Source organism: Pyrus communis, chromosome 9, assembly GCF_963583255.1.
Source record: "Pyrus communis chromosome 9, drPyrComm1.1, whole genome shotgun sequence".
NCBI classification, from domain to species: Eukaryota; Viridiplantae; Streptophyta; class Magnoliopsida; order Rosales; family Rosaceae; genus Pyrus; species Pyrus communis.
Genome location: NC_084811.1, coordinates 7,408,646 through 7,435,626, shown reverse-complemented (window position 1 = coordinate 7,435,626; position 26,981 = coordinate 7,408,646). Strand labels below are relative to the sequence as shown.

General features: G+C 37.1%; 2 protein-coding genes across 2 annotated transcripts; both read right to left on the bottom strand.

Annotated features, from left to right (window-relative positions):
* Positions 1-115: 115 nt before the first annotated feature.
* Positions 116-4,411, bottom strand: LOC137746041 (protein NRT1/ PTR FAMILY 5.6-like). The gene is made up of 4 exons (XM_068486092.1): positions 4,092-4,411; positions 2,354-2,571; positions 1,587-2,131; positions 116-1,335 (listed from the first exon to the last, which is right to left on the bottom strand). The coding sequence occupies exons 1-4, from the start codon at positions 4,231-4,233 to the stop codon at positions 471-473; spliced, it is 1,770 nt and encodes a 589-aa protein (XP_068342193.1). The 5' UTR covers positions 4,234-4,411; the 3' UTR covers positions 116-470.
* A 17,800-nt stretch (positions 4,412-22,211) lies between these two features.
* Positions 22,212-23,597, bottom strand: LOC137746059 (uncharacterized). The gene has a single exon (XM_068486113.1). It carries the CDS (start codon positions 23,475-23,477, stop codon positions 22,500-22,502), a length of 978 nt encoding a protein of 325 aa, XP_068342214.1. The 5' UTR covers positions 23,478-23,597; the 3' UTR covers positions 22,212-22,499.
* Between the last annotated feature and the right edge of the window lie 3,384 nt (positions 23,598-26,981).

Genomic DNA, 26,981 nt, shown 5'->3' with positions numbered 1-26,981 from the left:
TGAGATGAGTACATAATGTGAGAAATGCATGTGCCATTATTCTCTCTCTCTTCACTATCAAGTAACTCATCATACCATGTGAAAATATAAAGAAATTGATAATATGCACGGGTTGCATGTGAATTTATATTGGCAATTGGATGGCACCAAAAATTTTTACGTCTAATACTTTTTAAAATACTGAAAGCCACGCGTTTACAAATTAATTTCAAACACGATTTCACAATAGTACTTCAAACTTAACAAGTAAATTATTTTTAGACTTACTAAACCATGGTTCAATTAATATTTATTGAACTAATATATTTGTATATATTTAGGGAAGTGTTATTGGCACTCCAAAAAATTTCATTCTACACTCCTTACAAGTGTATTTTTCTTTCAAAATATAGTAAGTTTGGAGTGTAGAATGAAATTTGTAAAGTGCCAATAACAATTCCCTATATTTATATATAAATATATATTATGTTTCATGGGATCGGGCCTTCATTTTCCAGTTCATCTCCAAAGCAATCAGCCACAGCTACCTTCTGCACATTCTTGTAAGAATAACGCCGAGCCACGAAAACATAAACACACAGATTTGCTGCTGCCACGCAAGCCAGGAGCCAATAAAACCTGTCCAACCGACTGCTGTTCAAATCCTTACCGAACCAACTCTTCCCTCCATTGTCCGTGATGTGATCAACGGCCGTGATCACAAAGCTGCTAACGAAGTTCCCAGCTCCGATCACACTGAGGTAAAAAGCAATGCCTAAGCTTCTCATGGAGTCCGGGACTTGGTCGTAAAAATACTCCTGCAACCCCACAAGAGTAAACCCATCTCCAAACCCAACGATCAGAAATTGTGGTGCCAACCACAACACGCTCATGGAATGCGAACCCTTTATTGGGTCACTTTTGACAAACCCTAGTCGTTTCTTCTCCACCAGGGCAGCTGCTACCATTGTAGCGATGGAGAAAATCATTCCGATTCCAATCCTTTGGAGGATGTTGATTCCTCTTTCGTTTCCGGTTGTCCTTCTCAGAATCGGGACAAGGAGTTTTTCGTATATTGTGACGGAGGCGATCATTCCAATGGCTGCGAGTGCGAATATTGAGGCAGGGGGGACCACGAAACCATTTGCAACCTCTCTGTTCATGGTGGCACCTTGTTTGATGAAGAATGTGGTGGATTGTGCCACACACATTCCAAATGGTAGAGTCGCTAGCCAAATTGGGATCAAGTTGAGAACAAGCTTCATCTCCTCCACCTTGGTCACAGTTGCTAGTCTCCAAGGGCTTGGATTCTCAGCCAAGTTTTGTGCGCTTATAATCGCCGCCTTGTCAAGAAATCTGAAACACATGATGCCAAGAAATTCTTGTTCATACAACATGTTTCTTAGTGACTAAATTGTACAAAAGTAATAGTTTAATAATGTAAAATGTCAAATTAATAATCTAATAACATAACATGTCAGATTGACACTCTGACAACACATTTTGTTAACATAACATATTAGAAATATCGCTTGCGAACATTACTCTCATCGTATATATACAGGAACATATTGTGTTATGTAAAGAAAGGATATCAATTTGCTTACCTGAGCTTCTTCGTGTGGCACAGAAGCCTCCCATGGACCTTTTCTGATTTGGGGGTTTCATACAATTGAGCAGGGTCAGAAGGGTGAGGCTGATTTCTCTTAGCAATGGCAGCTACAAGAACTTGCAACATTGGTGTTAAAGGGCTCCCAGTCGGTTTTCGATAACGGTAATTCCGCCTTCCAATTATGAAGATAGAAAGTGATACAGCCATGACTGCAGTGACAACAATATCAGCAACACCCCAACTCACATGGTCTTGCACATACACTACCACAGTAACCCCAAGTAAAAGCCCACAACAAAGCCCAAAACTCCACCAATTGAAAAAGGACATCTTCTGCTTTCTTTCTTCACGGTGATCGTCATCGAATTGGTCAGCTCCAAAGCTCTCCAGGGCAGGCTTATGACCCCCAGTCCCTATAGAAATTAAGTAGATTGCAACAAAGAACACCACTTCATGGATTTTTCTGGGTTCGTGGCATGTTTTGGTATTACAAGGCCTGAAGCTTGGTACGAACCAGGACATGCATAGAAGAATCAAACCCTAAAGTAAAAACAGACGAGTTATTTTCTGAATAAACTAACAATTGTTTAATTTTCAGGGAAGGTCTACAATAGGTGTGACGTTTTATACAAAATACCTCAATGCAATTAGTAGTGAAATCATTAATATAATTGTGATTTAACTTGGTCAGGTTTCTGATATAGGAGACGATTTAACAATAATAACAAATTAGTTTGTTCAAAGGTAAATGAGATTAACTACCATGAGGTAAATGATGGATGAAAAAAGAACTGTTTTGAAGCGCCCCAAGTAAGCATCAGCCACGAAGCCTCCAAACAGTGGAATCAGTGTGGTGACACCAGACCAGTGATTGACACTTTTGACTGCGGTCTTGAGGTCGTCATGCATTACTCTGGTGAGGTAAATAATTAAGCTAGTTGCTATTCCAAAGTAGCTCAACCTCTCACTGAACTCAATAGCTACACACACGAAGGATAATCACATATAGTTAAAATTGGAGAAGTCACTGATTGTTAATTATTAGAATAAAATTCTGCTAAAGAATTTGAACCAAAGAAAGAAAAATGAAACATAAAATTTTGTGCCTTTTTATCGGGAGTAGTATATTATAAAGTTACAGAAATAGAAAATAATTGATAAAATGGCCATTCAAAAAGTAAGAAAATTAAAGATAGATTTGTGGCTTTGGAATCTCGAACCACTACAGGTATGGCCCTTCCAAAACTTTGTCTGGTTTACTTTCTTATCTGAATTTCATTAGGGGTGGTATTATTTACATATTTTTTATTAATTTATGTTATTTGATTTTCTTCAATTCATTCATTGTGACATTCAAAAATTAAGAAGAGTGTGTGAGAGATAAAAAAAAAAAAGTGTGGATAGCAACCAACCTTTCATTAATTCAAAGCTATACCAAGGCTACCATGACATAATGGCAAAAGCTATTTCTGTTGACCTATATATGTACATGCTTAACTTCTTGTGTTTCTTTACATGATGCATGTTATATATATGTCTCCTGTTATTTAGGGGAATGAGTTTTCCACTATCATGGTATCTCGTACCAATGATAGAATGTTATATATATATATACGACTTTCTTTACATATCTACCATTGTATTATTACAAAGTGCCTATATACTCTTGCCATATAATATATTTCTTTCTCCTGTTAACCTAAAATGGCAGTTAGGGAGCCAGTATATGATTTTACAATTATTAAGATATACCATATGATTTTGAGCATAAAATATAGACCCCTATGTATATAAAGTTTCTTCTAATTTGATATGCTATTTCATTAGATTATGAATTAAATACAAGTGAGTGAATATAGATGAGTGAATTTAGATAGTATTTGTAGCTGAAATTAACTGAATTTTCCAAAATATTTGGTAGCACAATAGCACTAATTCATAGCTTAGTGACCATTTTCATCACTTTGTTAATTACTTGTGTTAATCGATTAGAGTGGCCATGAGCCCTAAACCCTATACACACACAGTAATTGCCGCTGAGGCCCCAGCTCCCACATGCACTCTTAGCTCATATGACAGAACTTGCGTATATATTCATGGCATACATACATATTATATATGTCCAGTCCACCTTTCGTGGATCTAATTGAAGAAAGTAATACAATACAAGGCTGCAGTGCATCATAAAAGAATATACTATTCGTTTTGTGGACAATAATTTCGTCCCACAAAGTTATATATTCCAACGGTGAAGATAAATGTATTTAAATTCTATTGCACATGAACTCTTTATCATGATCTTCAACAGCTAAAACTAGACAAAAATAATCAAGCTAAATAAAAAAGAAACATCTTGCGGAGCATATATGCCGTAAGTAGCATGAAATATAATTGCTCAAGAAAAGTAGAATGAAATTATAGATTTTTATTGGCAATTAAGAACAACTTACGTAATACGGATTTATCAAGTAGTTAGGCATAAATATTAATTATTTCTTACCAACAACAAAGAGAGAGGCTTTCCAAACACCAGTTGAAGCTCGGAGAGGAACGTTTCCTTTATGATCCAGAGAAGAATCATAAACCCATTTCTCCTCATCTTCAATAACTTTGGTTGACTTTGCTCCCTTGCTTTCTTCCATCTTCACTAAGAACTTGAACTTGTTGTAGTATCACTTCCAAAGAAGGAAGCAAAAGTATTTAGTAAAGGCTGTGTGATTCCTAAGAAGATGGAAGTCTGGTATGCATATATATGGAGAAGTGGGTCGTCGGTAAGGAAAAGCTTTTACTTTGGTTCTCTTTATATAGTGGAGGATACTCACTTTTCAGCTGTTTCACTTTTGAAATTCTTCACCGATACATGTAGCTTTATAAGATTTCGAGCTTCTACATTTAGTGCTTTTACCTGCATTTTATTAAATCTTAGCGGTCATAATAATTTGACTACTTAAAACATTACACATTAGTTAGTTTAGCCATTTTTATTCATTTCTTTTTCCGGTTGACTAACATTATAGTTAGTTTGCTTCGAGCCTACTCTACTAGAGAAGTTTATAGACTCGTTTGGAAGTACTTTTAAAATGATTGAAATCATTTTTTATAAAAATATTTTAAAACTAATTCTTAGTAAAAATGCAAGTAAATCCTCAATAAGCACTAATTAAAAATTCAGCCATATCATATATGGCCGACGTCAATATATATATAGATAGTGGCACTACCACCAAACACTAGTTCAGTGGTCAGAGCGGTAGCTTATATGCCACCTCGTGGGGAGATAGCATCTGAAAATACGTATATGGCTGCATGATTTCGATTTAAAACCATCACACTCATAGCAGTAGTGGCTCTAGCGAGAATATTTAGCTAGCAGCAGTTGTATAGAAGTTGACTGCATTTACCCAAGCTTATCTTATTAGAAAAACAGACTTGGATATATCAACTTTTTGAGGAATGATTTGGACTACTAATGCAGTAGTCAAATTATATTTCTGGAATTGCTCCTTTTTGATTGGTTAGCAAAAATATCAACCTTTCTTTCTATCCAAATCCTATAAGAATCTTATTATAACTAGTGCGCTCAATTTTAATCCCTTTAATGGGTCGAACATGAAACCTTATCTATATCCAGAAAAGAAACCCCGAATGGCATTAGTTGGAATTGTTGGAAATATCAGAAATTCTGTACTATAAACAAATAAAAATAAAAATAGTATGGTAACTTCTATACTTTAAAGTTTCCTAAATCAGCAATTATTCCAGTGAAGCATGTTTTGTTAAATTTGGAATAAAACCACACGGACATTTCTGTTCATTTTCTTTTTAAGGAAGATGATAGCAATTTCATTAAAACAAACTCAAATACATCAAAAGTCTTGTAGAAAGACGTTATGAATGATGTCAGGAGAATCCTCGAACCAAACTAAATTAGAATTCACTAAGAGACCAAGGTTAACCAAGTGGTGTCGGGTATTTTGGGTGAGTGTCTATGGTTTAATGGATGTTTTCTCTCTTTGGATAGTTGTAGTTTCCTTGTATGTAGGTTCTTGCAAGATGTACTTTTTTTTATTTTATATTTTTTGTGATGTGGTTGTCTTAACAAAATGTACTGCAAGAAGATATAGTCGTTCAACAAATGTTGTATTTCTTTCCCTCTCTGATTTTTCTTAACTATTTCCTCCCACCAAAAGAAACCCAGAAAATACCCACCAAATAATTTTGTGGTCTGCAAAACTACAACTAGCCTTGTCCATTTAGATTACGAGGATTAAATCTTTAATCAAACAAACTCGACCAGAAATCAAACTTAATTAATTAGTTTATGGATCAAGTCAACCGCAGCTCATTGCATTCAAATAGGTGGCCAGAGCACTTCCATTTCGTCATAATTTGCACTCTAGAACCAGTAAAATCAATGGCAATTTTGAAACATTTTTGGGACAAACTAATGCTTGCCCCAATTAGCGCAGCATTTCTTTATGAAAAAAAAAAATTTATTGTGTGTGCAGATTAGTGACTTGTGTTATGAAATTAGGGTTTAGGTTTAGGGTTTGTGGGAGATATGATGGTAAGCAAACTAGTCCGGTTCAATGCACCATGTGTTTTGTATTTGCTTTTCTGTAAGAGAACTGTTATTAGCACTTCAAATATCTCATTCTACACTCTTCACAAGCGTATTTTTCTTTCTAATTATAGAAAGTTTAAAGTGTCAAATGAGATTTTTGAAGTGCTAATAACATTTCCCTTATGTAATATCTCTTCTTTAATTTCTTTTTTTCTTTTTGCAACTGACCAATGAGCAAACCATGCTTTATTTAGAAAGCAAGTTTTTTTTTTTTTTTTTTTTTTTTTTTTTTTTTAACTAACCATGAAATTCTGTTCCTGTCCATTAATTTCCATCATATTCCCTTTGAAAGTTTCGTTTGATAAAGAGTTAATATCAGATTATTGTTTTGCATGTGTTTTTATAAGGAACTTGAACTATTAGTTGTAAAAAATTCAACTCTCTGTGAATATAATCGATGGTCATTGGGAAAATAGCTCAGCACTTGAACACATGAACAACATGCGTTGTACACCTTTTTCTTGAAAATGCTGTACTGGTATTTGATATGACAACGTTAACATTGCTAGTGAGTAGTGGCATGGAAATTCTTCTTTTTGACAGAGACCCGAGACGTGAGCTTTGCATTTATCAGAGTATTTGAGTTCAACTATGATTCTTATATAATTTGACTATAAGAACTGCAAAAATTTGAACAGAATCAGCATCAAACCAAATTTTGGGTTATTGTAAAACGTAATTGAAAGATGGTATGCGCATGCTTCTTTGTATCTAATTTCTGTTATTGTAAAATGTAGGTTGGTGGGTGCATTAAAAATATGCAAAAGATCATTGACGAGGTAATCTCACCTATTTCTTCTCGATAATTTTAAATAAGAAAATTTTTATGAACTCAGAGCCAAAGTGGATGTCTTTCTGAGAGGGAGGTGGATTGTCTGCCCTCCCATCTTCATGCTTTTCCCATATACTTTTATTTTTGTGGTCACGGTTAAGTCATGTCAACATTTTATATTCTTATTACTTTTTGTTTTATTATTTTTATAAAAAATTAATATAAAATATTGACGTGGCTTAACCGTGATCACACATTACAAGAAGGTATAGGATGAGTATGAAAATGGGATGGCAACAATCCACCTCCTTCTGAGAGGAGAGCTTAAGGGCTGATTTGGTATTGCTGTGCTTTGAAAAAAAGCTAATTCTGCTGTGCTGTGAGAATAAGCGGATGTGAAATAAAGCAACAGAGTGTTTGATAAACTTTTTTGTAAAAGTGCTTTTGAAAAGAAAAAAAAACAATATTATAGTGTTTGGTAAACTTATATGTAAAACAGATGTGAAAAAAAGCCGATTTTTCAAAGCTGGGTTTTGTAGCTTCTTGTTTTTGGCTTTTTTTTCACCCAAAACTGTGAAAAAAAAGCTGAAGCTGAATGTTTACCAAACACAAAAACAGCTCCCAGCTTTTTTTTATACCAACTTTTTTCAGAATCACCACAGTACCAAACCAGATTTAAGTCGCTTCAGGTTAAGAAGCGTGTCAATCAATGGCCTTGTATTTCTTTATAATCTTCAATAACACCTAATGCACCTCAATCATCCATGGCCACCTTAAAGATAATTCAGTTCTTTGCCTAGTGGCTGTCAAATCTATCACCATCGAAACATTTTAGGAGCAAGTGCAGTTTAATACCGATAAGGGCATATTACACCTGTTAACTCACGTGTATCAATCTGATTTTTATGTAAGTAAAAAAAAATTGGGCTTATTTAATTATTTTCCCTACCTTTAATCTCATTTAACCCTAAACCCTAAATACTGCCATTTCCTAGAACGTCCATAAGACATAATTGATGAGAATAAGGTGAAATGGTTCGATTTTGATAATTTGAGAGCAAAATAAGACAAATTTATTTCAAGAAGTAAAGTGAGACTAAAAGACAATTTCAAGAGGCCAATCAATAAATAAGCCAAAGTTATATGAAATATGTTAATACACCTCAATCAGTAGCTAGTCTGAAGGTTGGACTAATCGAGCGGCTAATAGTGTAAAATTTGTAATTTTATTATTATTTTCGTTAATTTTAAAACGACAAAGATTCCAAACTGAAAAGAGGCTAAGTGTAATTGACCTAACTTTATTATTAAAAGCAATATTTTATAATATTCTAAAAATGATTAGGTAGTAGTTGAGTGGCGGCGGGTATAGGGTTGGACCTGGGCAGAATTTTTTATTTTAATTAAATTTATTATACAACGTATAAATAATTTCTCTTATTTTACTTAAAAAGAAACTATACTTGTATTGGGAAACATAAAATGAAAAATGAAAGGATATATAAATTATAAATTTTAGGAACTTGAAAAATCTCATTTTATACTCCTTACAAATGTATTTTTCTTTCCAAATATAGAAAGTTCGGAGTATAGAATGAGATTTTTCGAGTGCCAATAATAATTCCCAAATTTTATTGAAAACATGGATATCAAATAGTATTACAGAGTGAGACACACACAGTCGCACAGATAAAGTCTTGGTTTCCTTTTCTATTTGAGACACAATGTGTCGTGACCCATTTGAAAAAAAAGAAGAGAAAAAAGTCACTAGCCCGCCTAGGTGGATACTTTTTAAAAAAAAAAAGCCTAGGGTTTAACCATGGCGGTGGTCAACTAGCTAGGCCGCCTTTTAGAATACTTTCTAAACTAATCTACACTAAGAGAAGGAGATAAATGATTTGGACTCGGTGGGTTGAAAGAAAAGCTCTCACTATCAAGATAATCCATCATGTGTGTAATTGACCTAATTTTATGCAATAGATTTGGTAGACCCTTAAATTCAAGCTTTATCAGTTCAACTAGATAGTGATTAAGCTAAAATTAAAAGGAGAGTGACACAAGATGGATATATTCCAGGAATGGGAAAAGGTGAACTAAAGCCAACGTTAGTTAATGTTTTTTGGATGGGTATTCAGGGTACAATTAGATCCCAATTGCACCTAAAGATCAGGAGAAGACCATGTTTACATGCCCGTCTGGAACGTTTGCTAATAGAAGAATGCATTTTGGATTATACAATGCACCTGCCATTTTTCAACGATGCATGATGGGCATATTTTCAAGAATGGTTGAGAAGCTTGTGGAAGTGTATATTAATGGACAAGTTCTCAGTCTTTGGGGATTTGTTTGATCTGTGTTTGCATAACTTGTCCTTAGTTCTTGAGAGGTACCAGGAAGTAAACTAATTTGGTTTTGAATTGGAAAGTGCCACCTTATGGTCATGCATGGAATTGTTCTAGAACATCTAATTTCGAGTAAAGGAATTGAAGTTGATAAAGCCAATATTGATGTCAAAGTCAAGTTTCGCCTCCCACAAAGGTCATTCCTTGACCATGTTGAATTTTATATATGGTTTATCAAGGATTTCTCTATGATTAGTCGGCCATTGTGCAATTTTTGTGGCTAAGGATGCACTATTTACTTTTGATGAGGCGTGTCTAGAGGCTTTCAACACATTGAAGACACTCCTGACTTTAGCACCCATAATTAGCACCCATAATTGCCACACTTGATTGGAATCTACCATTTAAGTCAATGTGTGACGCTTCTAACTATGCAATTGAGGCTGTTTTTTGACAGAAAAAACAAAAAAGTTAAAAAAAAAAAAAAAAAAAAAAAAAAGACAAGACAAGCTTCCTCAATTTATTACTAATCTCACCTAATTCTACTCAATAATTTCTTTTAAAGAAAAAGTCAATGAATTGAGAGCCAAAGTGGATGGCTTTTTGAGAAGAGAGCTCAGGTCCCTTCAGATAAGGAAGTCTGTCAATCAATGGCCGTGTATTTCTATAACACTTATTGTAATGCACCTCAGTCATCCATGGCCATCTTCCAGATAATTCAGTTCTTTGCCAAGTGGCCATTTGATCTATCACCATTGAAGCATTTTAGCAGGAAGTGTAATTTAATGCTGATACGTTACACATGTTAACTCACGTGTCATCAATCTGATTTTTATGTAAGCAAAAAAATATAGGCTTGTTTATTGATTTGCCCCACCTTTAATCTCATTTAATTAACCCTAAAAGGCTAAACCCTAAACCATACTATAAAATGTCTAGATTGTCATTTTATATAACTTTCATGAGACATAATTGGTGCAAGTAAGGTGAAATTGTTTGATTTTGACAACAGAACGAAATGAGATAAATTCAATTTTAAAAAGTAAATTAAGATTAAAAGGCAGTTTTAGAAGGTCAATCAATAAATAAGCCAAATTTATATGACATCTATATATTAATACACCTGAGTCAGTTGTCTGAAGATTAGACTGCTCGAGTGGCTGATAGTGTAAAATTTTTAATATTATTTTTGTTAATTTTAAAACGACAAAAGACCAACAATTCAAAACTAAAAAGAGGCAAAGTTACAGGCAATATCCTATAATATTCTAAAAATTAAAAGGCAGTACTCGGGTGGCGGGAACAGGAGGGCCTGGGCTGATTTTTTTATTTTAATTAAATTTATTACATAACGTATAAATAATTTCACTTGTTTTACTTAAAAAAAACTATACTTGTTGTGACGATATAATGCAAAATGAAAAGATATATAGATTATAAAGTAATATAATCTAAAACATGGATATTAAAGAGACTATTACAGAGAGATGCACATAATCGTAGAGAGTCTTAGTTTCCTTTTCTATTTGAGACATAGTGAGTTGTGACCCTAACTTATTTGGAAAAAGGAAAAAGTCACCTAGTCCCTCCTAGGTACCTGACTCGATTTTTTAAACATCTAAGGATTAATCGATGTAATGGTCAACTGCCTAGGCCGTCTTTTAGAATACTTCCTAAACTAATCTACACTAAGGCAATAAGAAATGATATGAACTCATTTGGTGGGTTGAAAGAAAAGCCCTCACTATCAGAGTGATCCACAGAATGTGTAATTGGCTTAATTTTATACAAGGAATTTCATAGACCCTTAAATTCAAGTTTTATCAAATTCAACCACCCAGGCCGCCTTTTAGAATACTTTATGAACTAATATAATATACACTAAAGCAAGAAGAAAGAATATGAACTCATTTGGTGGGTTGAAAGAACATCCCTCACTATCAAAGTGATCCACTACATGCGTAACTTAATTCTATACAATGTATTTCGTAAACCCTTATTTAAGCTTTATCAAATTCAGCCAGACAGTGATTAAGCTAATTAAAAGGAGAGTGAAAGAAAAAATGGGTTTATTGGACGATTAAAAAATGGATTTATTCAGACAATTTGCCTCTTTTTTTAATTTCAAAGCACATAAAAGTTAGAACACATTTAACTGCTCAAATATAGTGTGCATAATTTAAACATGTTTCTAAAGCAATTGGTTGCTGAGTCATAGTCGCTTGCTTCTTTGAATGCTTCCGACATTAGCGATATGCCAAAAAGATTAATAGATAAATCAGTGTTAAACACACCAATAATGTGTCGACACAATATCTCAAGAACTTTTTTGTACCTTTCTTCAATGCTTACCCAACTTCCACCAAGCATGTAATTATCAAATCGGAGCTGAAACTACTTATATTTTTCATTTTTAACTAATTAACTACAAACTTGAGATAATGTTGTTCAATAGTTTGAAAACATAACATATTAAACTGCTAAGTGAAAAAAATCAATACATATAGATACATATTAGTGTATACATATAATTATATTGGGAAATCGAGCAAAAAAAAAAATAATTACAAATCTCCATTGCTGAAAGGATCACTTTCTAAGATTTTGTCAATATGTTAGCAAATTTGATTGATAATGTCACCAATATTTAATCATGACGTCATTATATGATTTTAACCAATTTATCAATTGGGATTTGCAAAGTACTCATTTGAGGCAATTTCTGAAAAGGATGTGCTATCCACACATCATTCTTTACTCCTCACACATCTCTTGTTAATTTCTATCATTTGATCCGCTGGTCAAAAATTGAGAAAAGCGTATAGGAAGTAAAAAAAAAGTGTGTGGATATCACATCTCTTTCCCCAAAATATATCCACATACACCAAACTTTTGTTAATACTGCACCTTTTTGTTTAAATCTTGGGAATTTTTTGGGATTTATTTCCATTTATTCGTAAAGTAATATGCAGACTCAAGGCTATAAGCATTCTGGTTTAATCATGCTTTGGCCAAAGCTACAAGGGAAGAAGAAACAGTCAACAAATGAAGTTACTCATAGTAAAATAAGCATTTTGACAGTTTGTGTTCTCACTTCATTTTTCCTTTGAATTCATCTGAACAAACTCTATGTTTGGAAAACAGAGAAACGAAGTTAACCTCAAAGTAAACGAACATACGCAATTACGACTCAGTTAAGTCAATTTCTTATCTGCAAAGTAGAAATTAAACACCAAAAGTCAGCAAGATAATCCTCAAGTCCTCCATCCAAACAAGGATAAAGATAGAATCCACTTAAGACGGATTCGAGTGGCTCGAAGAAAAGACACACAACATCCCATTAAACCCCTTGTGCTTTACAGGTAAAATATGTGGAGGTCAGAGGTTTAACAAGCCTGAAGGTCGACTGTGTGGACAAGTGGGAACACAGTAAAGAGCGTATAGTGCTTCTAGACATGATTGCTAAATCTGGCCCTTGTTATATTACAAACTTTGAATGCTTACGGAGACTTCAGGCCTCAACTTATGAGTGGAGCAAAACCTACCCATCCCAGAAAGTATGAATCGTGACTGACGTAGAATATACAGATCGAGATTAAGATGAGCAAGGATAACATTCCTAATAAAATACATGTATCCTGGTTCTGGTTAAAGTGTAATCAACTATACAGGCGTCTATGGCACTATGACACAGAATTAAATCAACTAAAATAGTGTGACAGCAAATAAATCCACAGAGAACGTCATCAGGTGATAAACATAGTATACGCATAAGGCTTCCAAGTTTTATGACAAGGTAAATGCAACAGCAAAACTCACATCAAGCTTTCAAGAAGGATTAGAACCCTGGAGTATCTGTATTTCTCTTACAGTTTTCAAGCTTATCATCTTTCTCAAATGCAATTGGGATCCCAGAAAAGGAAAAATACAATCGTAACTATAAAACTTATTAACTAAGCATAATGTAGGAAACGAGGAAGCGATAGGGTATACATTTAAATAACCTATAGATATATCATAGTCCAATCTAACTTGAAAATCAAAACTAACATTTCAAATTCATCACCATTTCCAGCACAAGCATCAGCTTTCAAATCTGACCTCAAGGAGCGTCAATGTGTCAATACGTGCACTACCCACCTAGTCCACTAGAGAAAAATGATAGGCAAAAAGAAATGGGATGGCCCAAAATCATGAGAAGCCTATTCATATCCATTTCAAAACTGTTTTCCCATGACAGAAAGAGATCGACATAATTCTCAAATGCAAATTACTTAACAATAGACTCATCATGGTGTCAGTGCTCTAAGAAACCCTTTGAGCCAAATATATGGTCCGGATAACCTTATCTTCATACTGAACAATACTGTTGACGCAATATGCCCACCAATAGACAATTTTACTGGTTTAATTGTGGTTAAATCTGTGGTGACGATATTTGTAGGCTACAGATTCCACGAAAACAAGAAAGAGAAATGCCAATACCTACCGCCTATGTGGTTCATCATTTATCTTTTTCTAACATTCTTTCTTTTTCTAAAGAGCAGATTAATCTTCTTAAAACCTAACATTTTGAACTGCCGTTGAGGTTTTTGAAGAAGCATGTATAAGAACCTTCGTGACTAAAGAGAAAAATACTAACATCCATAGCGTGTAAGCGGGTGTATATGCGGGTGGTGCATTTGCCCAGCATATAAATGGACCGCATCAACTCATGAAGTGAGTGTTGAACATCATCTATGTGAGAAATGAAGAGAAAGTTACTACAGTAAATTGTAGTGATAATAACCACAAGTCAAATGTTAGTTAGGTTGTTACTCAGTTTGTTAGGAAAGTTACCATTGTATAGTTTTTACTTTTACCTCTTTTACTTTTCTAAAGTGTTAAGTATAAATACCTTCATGTAACTTATCATTATTCAATCAATGAAATATCAGCATTATCAATATGGTATCCATCGCCTAAGTCCACCGACCTTCGATCCTGCTTTCATGAAAAATACTTTCCAGCTAACCAAACAGTACACCTTCCGCTTCAATCTTGTTCATCCATGGCAGCAAATTCATCAAATTCTTCCTCTCCGACGACTGCATACCCTGCTCCTTCTCCAGTGTTTGCGAATCCCTCTTCTTAGCTGCACAATAACACGTCTTCTCCGATGAACACAAACCCTAATTCCTCTTTTCAGGCGTCTATTAACTCCATCTCCATCCAAAACATTGGTAGTATGGTTCAGACGAAGCTTAAACGTCACAACTACCTTGTTTGGCGCTCTCCGTTAAATCCGATCTTTCGCCATTACAAACTCACCGGCATCGTTGATGGATCTGAACCTCCACCGCCTCAATTTCTTGCTAATGATTCTGGAAATCTAACCTTGATTCTTGGTATGAGAAGGATCAAAACATCATAATCTGGCTAAACTCCACACTTTCTGAAGATTTTATTCCATTCACCGTCGGCGTTTAATCTGCACATGAATTATGGCAAAATCTTGGGCGATGTTTTGGTGGAGTTTCTCGCTCTCACATTCATCAACTGCGATCGAATTTGCAGTCCATGAGCAAAGGCACTTCCTTAATTTCTGAATACTTGTAGCGCATCAAAGAGATTACTGATGCTTTTACTGCCGCAAGTGCACCAGTTGATGATCACGATCTTCTCATAATTATTCTCAATGGTTTACCAGATGAATATAATTCTTTTGTTGATTCTGTGCAATTTCGCCTTACTGATACTACTATGGATGATCTATATGGCTTCTTGCTTAACAAAGAGATGACTCTTGCTCCCAAGAAACATCAACATTCATCTTCTACTGAACCATTTCAAGCATTCACTTCTATGCTAGCACCTTCCAATGTTCTTCCGCTGTTCCCTACACCTTCACAACCTCAGGCCTACAATGCTTAGAATCACATTTCCTTCAACAATGCAAATCGAGGCAATTATCAAAGGAATAACTATCAGATAGGCTATAACAATCGATACAACAATCGTGGTGGTAATCGTGGTTTTAGCTCCAATAATGCTTACAACAACAATTCCAAGGCCATTCCTTGTCAAATTTGTGAAGATCCTGACCATCTTGCTATTGATTGTGTCAATCGCATTAATCCTAATTTCCAGGGGCGTATTCCACTTGCAAAACTTGCCATGTATGCTTCCTCTAATGCTTCTTCTGTCACGCCCCGATCCCAACATACGTCCAAGATTGACACGTGACGTTACTAAATATCTGTATCTTTAACATACCCTGCCTCCGGGATATGTACAAAGCATAACTCAATATTCGAATTGCGTTGTAATTTCATATATTTTATGGCTACATCTAACCTCCTCGTTAGACTGCTTACATACCCTAAACAGGGATCAAGTTATTCGTAGTTCATCATTTCACTACACTCGAATATTCATCACATAAATCGCTGTCTCAACAATAAATCACAATGCATAAAATGCAATATTACAAGGGACAAACGACGAAGCACAATCATATTCATTAGTCACAATGGTCAACGAGTCTAATCATAATTACCATAACCATAACCAACATCATTCCATAATCACATCAATCAATAATGTCAACCATCACATCATCAATAACACATACAACACGTTGAAATGTAAGGCTAGAGCAACACAGTTCGGCCGAAGACTACATCTCTGGAAAAAGGGATTTCGGACCACCCAACGGAACTAAGACACCAAAGAGGATTCCGGACCATCACTCAACGGAATCCAAACCAAGATAAAATTCTAGACCATCACTCAATGGAATCGCGGAATAAAAGGGATTTCAGACCATCACTCAACGGAATCCAAACCAGGATACGATTCCAGACCATCACTCAACGGAATCGCGGAGTAGAAGGGATTCCAGACCACCACTTAATGGAATCCACACTAGGATATGATTCCGGACCATCACTCAATGGAATCGCAGAGTAGAATGGATTCTGGACCATCACTCAATGGAATCCAAACCAAGATACAATTCCGGGCCATCACTCAACGGAATCGCAGAGTAAAAGGGATTACGGACCATCACTCAACGGAATCCAAATTAGGATACGATTCCAGACCATCACTCAATGGAATCGCATAGTACAATGTATAACACCAAGCAATGAAACATGATATGGATCAAGTTAGGTTACTCAAGTTACAAAGACTCACCAAAATGAGAAATGAAATAATGACATGAGGGGTGAAACATGTTTCGAAGCAACAAACCCTATTTAACGGTCCATTACTAGCCCTCACATTTTATCACATTAATCCAATCATACAATACAAACCATATTTCCAATGCACAAGTCAAATCATACTTAATAAAAATAGATCAAAGGCCAGAAATAAAAATAACACTTCAATAGAATTCACATTTAATAAACATAGGTCTATGGCATATATATATATATATATATATATATATATATATATATATATATAAGTCAAATCTTGGTCAACAGTAGGGTCTACAACCCTATGTAATTTGATCTGGAAGATCCGTTCATCGGATTTCCGATCCATAACTTCCCAAAGTCAACATTATGCTCATAGAACCACATACTAAATTCTCATCACGATCCAACAGTCAGATGTCCGCCAATTCTTAGAATTAGGTGGTTAACAATTAATTTTACTAATGTAGAAATCTAATTCAGGAAGATCCGTACATAGGATTTCCGATCCATCAGTTCCAACTATCCTCAAATATTATGTTCTATAATATATCAAGGTTTGGTGATGATCCAACGGTCGGATCATCGATTCCTATAATAATCAAGTAGCGTACCATAATGAAACTAGGTTCACAATAATCAAACCACATCATATGTATATGAAATCTGTGTCACATCCCGGCCCAGGGTGGATCACTTTTCGGGCCCGCCTCCACCGTAGCACGATATTGTCCGCTTTGGGCTCCTAGCACACCCTCACGGTTTTGTTTCTGGGAACTCACACGAGAACTTCCCGATGGGTCACCCATCCTGGGAATGCTCTCGCGCGCTACTCGCTTAACTTTGGAGTTCCTATGGAACCCGAAGCCAGTGAGCTCCCAAAAGGCCTCGTGCTAGGTAAGGATAGGAATATACATATAAAGATCACTCACTTAGGCGATGTGGGATGTCACAATCCACCCCCCTTAGGGGCCCGACGTCCTTGTCGGCACACACGTGGCCAGGGTTAGGTTCTGATACCAAATTGTCATATCCCGGCCCGAGCCCCCACCACATTCCAGGCTCGACTCCACCGTAGCACGATATTGTCAGCTTTGGGCCCCGACCACGCCCTCACGGTTTTGTTTTTGGGAACTCATACGAGAACTTCCCGATGGGTCACCCATCCTGGGAATGCTTTCGCATGCTACTTGCTTAACTTCGGAGTTCCTACGAAACCCAAAGCCAGTGAGCTCTCAAAAGGCCTCGTGCTAGGTAAGGATGGGAATATACATATAAGGATCACTTCCCTGGGCGATGTGGGATGTCACAATCTGAGATCAAGATATCAATTTAGTGTAAAATAGCATCGGTGATCCACTGGCTACGCGCCGCCGTGGGTAGTAGTCGGCCGCCCCAACTCACCAGAAAATTCAACTATTTCTAAATATACCAAATTTTACGGGCAAGTAGATCTCAGTGAGTGGAGCAATTTCTATACCTGTGGCCAATGTCAATTTGATCGGGAAAAGCTTCAATTCCACACAAACCCGCCGAAAACCCTAAATAGGGTGTGCTTCGATTCGACCTTCATTCTCACTCCGACGCCTCCACCACTACTTGGGCTTTGTTCTTGAGGTTGAGAGCAGCCTATTGGTAGTAGTGGTTGGAGTTAGCTTTGGATTTGATGGATTACCACCACGAAGCCGTCTCATCCACCGGTGCATTTCTTCCCAAATTCGAATCCAATCTTCTCAAATTTGATGTGGAAATGGTAGAGGAAAGGTCGATATGATGATTAGGACTGTTAGATCAGCCTAATTCATCGGAAAAGGGATGAAATTCATCAGAGAAACCATTGGCTACAACCGACTCGCGAGTAGCACGGGTTGGGGTGGTGTTTTGATGGCCTTCCCCTTCCCTCATTTCTATCATTTCTCTGGTTCCTCATTCGCCACCTTATTTCTCTCTCATCCTTCCCTTGGCTGAGACTCTCTCATTTCGCTCCAGAAACTCCCCTCTTCCTCTCTCTGCTTCGTTGCCATCAGGTAGCTTCCATCCATCTTTTCTTTTTCCTTATTTTTTCCCTAGCATAAAATAATTTATCCACCACCATATAAAGAAAGGAAATTCTAGATTTATGCATGGTTGCCAACTATATAAAAAATTCTTTAAAAAATTCTTGAAATTAATAATACTTAAATACGTAATTTAAATAGTGAAATTTAGGGACAGAATTTCACATCTTCTCTTCCACCATGGCTCTTAGACTCTGGAGCAAGCTCTCACATGACTAACAACATTCAGAACCTTGAAAATTCTCAGCCTTACACAAGGCCAAAGAAAGTTTACATTGGCGACGGTCAAGGTTTGCCAATTCTTCATACTAGATCTACTTTTCTTAAAACACCATATGCAACTTTTACATTAAAGAATGTGTTACATGTTCCTCATCTCAAACATGATATTCTTTATGCAAATATGTTCTTGTGTGATAATTGGTGTTCTTTGACTCTAAATCTGTTTGACTTCAATGTCAAGGATCTTACTACGGGGATGATGCTTTTTAGAGCACCTGTTCGTTGTGGTCTTTATCCATTCTTTGCATCTTCTTCAATTGCAGCATAGTATTCTGCTAATACTGCAATAAAGACCTCTTTTGCTATATGGCATCAATGTTTAGGACATCCAACGTTCAAAACTTTTCGATCTTTTTTGTCAAAGTCTAGTTTGCCTCTTTCTAATTCTGCTCAGCAACTGTTTTGCTCGAATTGTGTTTTAGGCAAGTGTGCTAAATTGCCATTTCAGAATTCTATATGTACTACCTCTAAAATCTTAGAACTTGTTCATGCAGATGTTTGCGGTCCAGCTCCTATATGTTCTATCAGTGGCTATAGATTTTATGTCATCTTTCTCGATGACTTTACAAAATATACATGGTTGTATCCACTGAAACATAAATAAGATGTCTTTCATGTTTTTGTCCAATTTCAAGCTCTTGTTGAGAATCTTTCTGGTCACAAAATTGGTACACTACGATCTGATTCAGGGGGTGAGTTTACTAGTTCTCAGTTCAAAAATCATTTTTCCTCTCATGCTATTCAATAGCATCTAAGCTGTCCATACACACCTCAACAAAATAGTTGTGCTGAGAAGAAGCACATGCATATTGTGGAAATTGCCATGACTCTTTTGATTGTCTCCAAGGTTCCTCATCAGTTTTGGGTGGAGGCCTTCCTCACTGCAATCTACCTTATTAATAGATTACCTCCATCTCATAAAGCATCTCCATGGGAACAAATTTTTCACAAAGCTCCTGATTATACAACTTTAAGGGTGTTTGGTTGCAAATGTTTTCCCTAGCTCAAACCTTATTCTACTTCAAAATTGGAACCTAAGAGTAAATTGTGTGTATTCATTGGTTATAGCTTGGTTCACAAAGGTTACAGGTGTTTAGATCCTTCTACAAATAAGGTCTATGTCTCTTGACATGTTCAATTTGATGAAAACACTTTTCCTTTCCATGATATCACTAAGCACCAACCATCCACTATTTCCAATACCACACCTTCACTAACTTCCTCATTCTCTATAATATTCCCAAATCTTTATCCTTCACCCTCCCATCCTATCAACTCCATACCAACTATTAATCCCAATCCCATCGACATTATCAAATTCGCTACCAAATTCACCTTCAATCTCAACTTCTATATCAACCTCACTACCAAATTCACCTTCAATCTCAACCTCACCTACTATTTCAGCTCATATTTCTCAATCTCTACCTGTCACCTCAATTCATCATATGCAAACAAGGTCCAAATCAAGTATTTTCAAACCAAAGGCCTTCACATCAACCAAACACCTTGTGCCTTCTCACTTAGACAGTGAGTTTGTTCCTTCTACATATCTTCAGGCATCGAAATATCCTCATTGGCGAGTTACAATGCATAATGAGTTCAATTCTTTACAAAATACTGGAACTTGGAACCTTGTTTCTCCTACATCTACACATAATTTGGTTGGTTGCAAATGGGTGTTCTGGATCAAAAGAAAGCCTGATGGCTCTATGGATAGGTACAAGGCCCGTCTTGTTGCCAAGGGCTACAACCAACAAGAGGGTATTGACTATAGTGATACCTTCAGTCCAGTTGCCAAACCTGTGACTATAAGGATCTTGCTTATTCTTGTGGTGCAACCTAATTGGTTCTTACGTCAATTAGATGTAAGCAATGCCTTTTTACATGGCTATCTGAAAGAAAATGTTTATATGGTCCAGCCTTCATGATTTGTTGATCAAGACTTCATCATGTTTGCCATCTTTAAAATTATTTTTATGGTCTCAAACAAGCTCTTTGAGCTTGGTATGAAAAGCTTCAATTAACACTGTTTTCTATTGGATTTCAAGCATCTCACTCTGGTCGCAATCTGTTCATTATTCACAAACCTGTTCTTGTTCTAGTACTGGTTTATGTTGATGATATTATAATGACATGACATTCTTCCACTGCATGTCAAGCTGTTATTAATCAACTCAGTGCTTAATTTCCTATCAAGGACCTAGGAGACTTGCATTACTTTCTCGGATTGGAAGTGAAAAGATCATCTTCAGGGATATTCATTAGTGAATCCAAATATATCCTAGATCTTCTCAAACGGTCAAGCATGGATGGTGTAAAGCCATGTTCTACTCCACTTGGTTATGCCAAATTGGATCTCACAGGTTCTTTGATGTCCAATCCAGAGGAATATCGCTATATTGTTGGAGCATTACAATACTTAACTTGGACTAGACCAGATTTGTCTTATGCAGTTAATTTGGCATGTCAATTTCTGCATTCTCCTCGAGAACCTCATTTTCATCCAGTAAAACACATACTCAGATATCTCAAGGGCATACTTGACCATGATCTTTGGTTTCCAAAAACCACAGGTCCTCTTACACTTAAAGCCTTTTCGGATGCTGATTGGGTTGATTGTTCTTGGGATAGACAATCTACGAGTGGTATATGTATATTTCTTGGTCCTTGTCTAGTTAGTTGGAGTGCCAAGAAACAACATAATGTTGCTCGGAGCTCTACTGAAGCTGAATATAGATCCCTGGCTCACACTGTTGCTGAAATAACCTGGATTTGCCAACTTTTCACTTATATAGGCTTTAAGTTGCCTTCTCTACCTCAGATTTGGTGTGATAATGTTTTTGATATTGCCTTAGCCTCTAATCCAGTGTTTCATGCTAGAACAAAACACGTCAAAACAAATTATCATTATATCCGGGAATTGGTTCTAGCTGAACTTCTCAAAGTCCAGTTTGTATGCAGTCATGATCAATTGGCAGATATCTATACAAAGTCTTTTCCCATACAACGTTTTCTTCTTCTTAGATCCAAGCTTTCACTTCAACCTTCTCCGTTTAGCTTGAAGGGGTGTGAAGAGAAGTTACTACGGTAAATTGTAGTTATAATAACCACAAGTTAAATGTTAGTTAGGTTGTTACTCAGTTTGTTACCTCTTTTACTTTTCTAAAGTGTAAGTTTAAATACCCTCATGTAACTTATCATTATTCAATCAATGAAATATCAGCATTATCAATAAGAAATACATTCAATATGACAGAGTGATGCAAGGTTAAGTTTAAAGTTCTGCTTCTTGCATATGTTTCAAAGTATTATACAAATAAGAGTATAGACTGAAATATCAACAAATTCATGTGAAAAATTCGTGTAACACTTGGCATATTATAATCAATTCGTCCATAAGTATTGTTATGTGTACTTTGACTAAAATTACATTGCCATTCAACTCCTTCAGCTTAAAATAACTACAGAACATAAATATACACATACAGATTGGGAGAGTGGTGCCTTCCTGAATCAAGATCCTTTACCAAACACTAATGCAAACGAGAGATCTACATAATCACCAAAATTAAGTCTTCACGGTCAATTTACGAGTTCTTAGGATCCTCCAGTTGCCACTCACTTAGTTCTGAATATAAACTTCATGGCTTGCCATTTTGCACTTTAAGTTCATAGCTCCCATCTTGCAGCAAGCTCATATCAAAAACTTCAGACCCCGAACCATTTCGTCTACTACGCCGAGTCTTTCCACCGCGCATTGTGAGACTCTGTCCTCTCTGTTTTCTATCAGAACCAGCTTCTACACCGGGCATTGTGGGACTCTGTCCTCTCTGTTTCCTATCAAAACCAGCTTCTGCATTTTCAAACCCACCTGAAGACCCAGATTTTCTCCTATTCTCCCTCTTCCCCACTCTGCCACTATACTTCTTCGCAGCTTGGCCATTCACACTCAACGATTCCATAGAATGTTTTAGATTCAAACATCCATCTGAGTCCTCTAAATTCAATGATGTACTTCCCGATTTTCCCTTACTTTTAAACCCATCACCCAATTCCTCAGCTCCTCCAAATCCTCCATCTTCAAGCTCCAAACCCTCCAATTCCTCCAGCCCAGAAATCCTTTTATACGGCCTCACACTATGAACAACCCCTTTGGGGAAAAACCTCGCGGAGGGCAAGTCCTCCATGGTGTGAAACAACTGGGGGCCGTCCCTCTCCGTCCACAAATCGAACCCACCAGGCTTCTGAAACCTATCGGCCAAGACCTTGACTTGCTCGTCGGCGCTGACAGAGAACAAGTTCGGAGCTTTCTCCACGACCTCCCACGGCCGCTCGAGCTCGGACACGGCGGCTTTGAGCTCGGCCCTCTTTCGCATCTCGTAGATTTGGCGCTCCCGGCAGAGCCGCGCCTTGAGGAGCTGCTTGGCTTTTTTGGCCTGCATGCGTTTCCACTGCCACTTGGATACGCCTCCGGGGAAGGTTCTGGGCCCGCCGCCCATCCGGATTATCATGGGTTTGGGGGTTAGGGTTAGGGATGGGAGGGAAAGTTGGGAGAGCTCCGTGTGGAGGAAGAGAGGGGTTGGGGACGTCAATGCGTTGGAGAACGAGAGGGGCTGCATTTTGGGAAGCGAATTAAAAATTGATTGAGAAATTGCGGGAATTGGGAGAAATGAAATTAGGGTTTGCAGAGATTGGAACGGAGGGAGAAGATGGCGGCAAGTGAGGGCAGCGGAGCCAGTGTGGAGTGGAGTTTCAAGTTTGTGGCCGTTGGCTTTCTTAGCATTTTGGATGAGGGGGTGGGGAAACAACCCGACCCGGACCCGCTCCTGCTCATCGATAAATATTGGGCTTATCTTTCGGGCCCTTAACAAGCTGTGGGCCGGTAATATATCAAAATTGAGCTCACTTTTACCACGCATTTAAATAAATTTGAATTACGATAATAAGGATTAAGCAGTAAAGCAAAATGGCTTTCCCTTCAATAAGAAATCTTACGGGATTATAAAATGTTGTTGTAAAGCCTAATTAATTGTTGGTAGATTTAAACAATTTATTGGAGTATTGGTCACAAAATGCTATTGATCAGTCTGATGTATGTATTATAATACGAGTGAATGATAAAAATTCACACATGCTGAACATATAATATAAATTAATAAATGAATACAATTATTGTCAGCTCATGCGTTCAAAGTGATGAGGGTGGGTACATTCGGACCTTCCAGTGTTACAAAAGTAAAAATAGATGCAAATATTATAACAGTGAATTGGTAGTAGCAGCATGACGTTCACACTAAAGAAATCTAGAACTTGAATATTTGAACAAGAAATCAAGAGTTTTGATGTTGTGCAAGAGGTGCCGAAGGTTCATCTCCAATCCAAATTGTTAAACATTAGCACCTCAACTATACCAATTGTCGAACAACTGTTTTACCCTCAATTTTTTCAATTTTCTTTTTATATATATTTTTGTTTAGGTTATCTTAACCATCTTCAACACTAACTCAATTAAATTTCTCTTTTTAATTAAAATTCAAATAAAAAGAAATACTTTCCTCCAATTTTAATCCAAGTCATTTTTGTTGTGCCTTGGCCCGTTCGTTAGTGCGGAACCGAGATTCAGATTACAACCTCACCAAAATCACACACAGTTGAACAAAATACAAGAAATAAAGATACAGAGAAATTTACGAGGTTCGGCAAAAACCTGCTTACGTCCTCGGAGAGATATTGCTCTTCACTATGAGAAAAACAGTACAAGTTACACATGAGTTAAATCGACATAACCCAATCCCATATCCCTTGTACACCCACTCACAGAATTTTTCCAAGAGCCTCACTCTACCCCAAGAGTTCTTTCACAAGAGATCTTTCACTCTAGCTCTATTGATTTCTCTCACCCTTACCCATGGTAGAGCCAAATGCTCTCACCATCTCTTTGGATGCTTTACATCTCTTCCTTGCTCTCTTCCACTCTCTCTCACCCGTGCCCCTTCTTATGCCAAATAATTATGGCTTTGAAAAAGCCACAAAACATGGCTTTGAAAAAGCCACAAAACATTGCTTTGAAAAAGCCACAAAACAATGAACTAATTTGGCCATTATCCAACAATCTCCACCTTGGCCAAATTGTACCAAAGTCCATTGGCCTTACGTACCAGCATGCACACTCTGAATCAACCTCGTTGGTCCTGTTCCGATTCAGTCACTGCCAATGCATGTGCAACTGCTGCAAGCAAAAACAACTTTTAGCTTCAGACAGGATCTCGACACATCCTTGTCTCCTCCAGCAGGTTTTCCTCCTCTTCATTGTCTGAAACCTGGAAACTCGTCAGCGCGCCTATTTCCAGCAACAACCCATCGAGCCAGACAAAATTCCCACACTTCCTCCTACCTCAGGACCTTCTCATCACCTGTGAATCCCATAGCTCCACCTGCTGCAAAACCCCTGCAACACTTGAGACTAAACATCACCAGGAGAAGTGTTGCTTTGAGTACCTAGAGGGCATACTCAAAGTCTTCCACCACAAACTTGCTAACCCGGCCTTGCACCCGTAGCACTGTGGACCCTTGCCTCCGGAACCGGATCCGAACCTGCTGTCTCTCTCAGATCCTCTTTCCAATTTTCTTCCACGATTTCAACCTTGAATAACTTAAGCAGTCTTGTGCCCACCATCATCCATGGTCTCTTGTGTGTATCATTCCACACCAAAGAAGCTTGCACCTGCTCCAAACTTACTGTTTCTTTCCTTGCAGTAAAGTTTCACAAGGTTCTCGTACAAATCTGAAAGTGAGGTAAGAAGAAAGAGGCCTTTGTCTTCTTCATCAACATCAACTTTAGCAGTTGATCCAAGCATCCCTAAACACGGCTTCCATTTCTTCAGGCTTCCATTACTCTCCTTTACCAAGAGCAAAACCGCCTCTCCCTTTAAACTGCTCAACTGAAAATTCCATGGTGAACAACAAATCTGGACCTCCAACGAACCAAAGCCCCCAACGATGCTCTGATACCAATTGTTGTGCCTTGGCCCGTTCGTTAGTGCGGAACCGAGATTCAGATTACAACCTCACCAAAATCACACACAGTTGAACAAAATACAAGAAATAAAGACACAGAGAAATTTACGAGGTTCGGCAAAAACCTGCCTACGTCCTCGGAGAGATATTGCTCTTCACTATGAGAAAAACAGTACAAGTTACACATGAGTTAAATCGACATAACCCAATCCCATATCCCTTGTACACTCACTCACAGAATTTTCCCAAGAGCCTCACTCTACCCCAAGAGTTCTTTCACAAGAGATCTTTCACTCTAGCTCTCTTGATTTCTCTCACCCTTACCCATGGTAGAGCCAAATGCTCTCACCATCTCTTTGGATGCTTTACATCTCTTCCTTGCTCTCTTCCACTCTCTCTCACCCGTGCCCCTTCTTATGCCAAATAATTATGGCTTTGAAAAAGCCACAAAACAAGGAACTAATTTGGCCATTATCCAACAATTTTGTCATTTTACAACAAAAGAAAGGAAAGCTGAAATAATTCAAAGAGGTTCGCTCTACACCTACAATTTTTCAAATTGGCTTTGTCGCGTGCTTGGCGACAAGTGTTAGCATGGTGCAAAAATAGCAATTAAATGTGGAATCTATGGCCGATATTAATGCATACATAATATGGTTAACATTAGACTTGTAAATGAGTCGGTTTTATTAGGTTTGAATTAGTTTCAATCCAATTCATTTACTAACGGGTATCCAAACTAAACACGTTAAACTAATAGGTTACTCAAACCCAACTCGTTAAGTTAAGGACCACCCATACCACCTGTAAACTTCTTTTTTATTTATTTATTTATTTTTACATTTTGCATTCCATTTGACTTTATTTTCTGAAAAATAGATTATGTATAAGTTTTGCATGAAACTATTTTTCTTATGCCGCCACCTGTTGTTGATTTTCGCAAAAGCTTCCACCTGCATTTAGCTTTCTACATCCGTCAAATTAACTGGCTGCCAAACATTCTTAATATCCAAATGCCCTTCTTTCTCCTTCATTGCCAAGCCTACCATGTCCAGTGAATAACAGCCTCCTCATTCGCCTGTTCTTCAGCTCGATGTCTATCACAT

What these genes read in the sequence shown, in the direction of transcription:
- LOC137746041 (XM_068486092.1), bottom strand. Translation starts at nt 4,233, where the DNA reads ATGGAAGAAAGCAAGGGAGCAAAGTCAACCAAAGTTATTGAAGATGAG. An exon ending in CATCCATCATTTACCTCATG is followed by an intron (nt 2,132 to 2,353) that starts GTAGTTAATCTC and finishes TTTTTACTTTAG; the next exon opens with GGTTTGATTCTTCTATGCAT. An exon ending in TGCCACACGAAGAAGCTCAG is followed by an intron (nt 1,336 to 1,586) that starts GTAAGCAAATTG and finishes CATGTGTTTCAG; the next exon opens with ATTTCTTGACAAGGCGGCGA.
- LOC137746059 (XM_068486113.1), bottom strand. Translation starts at nt 23,477, where the DNA reads ATGCAGCCCCTCTCGTTCTCCAACGCATTGACGTCCCCAACCCCTCTC.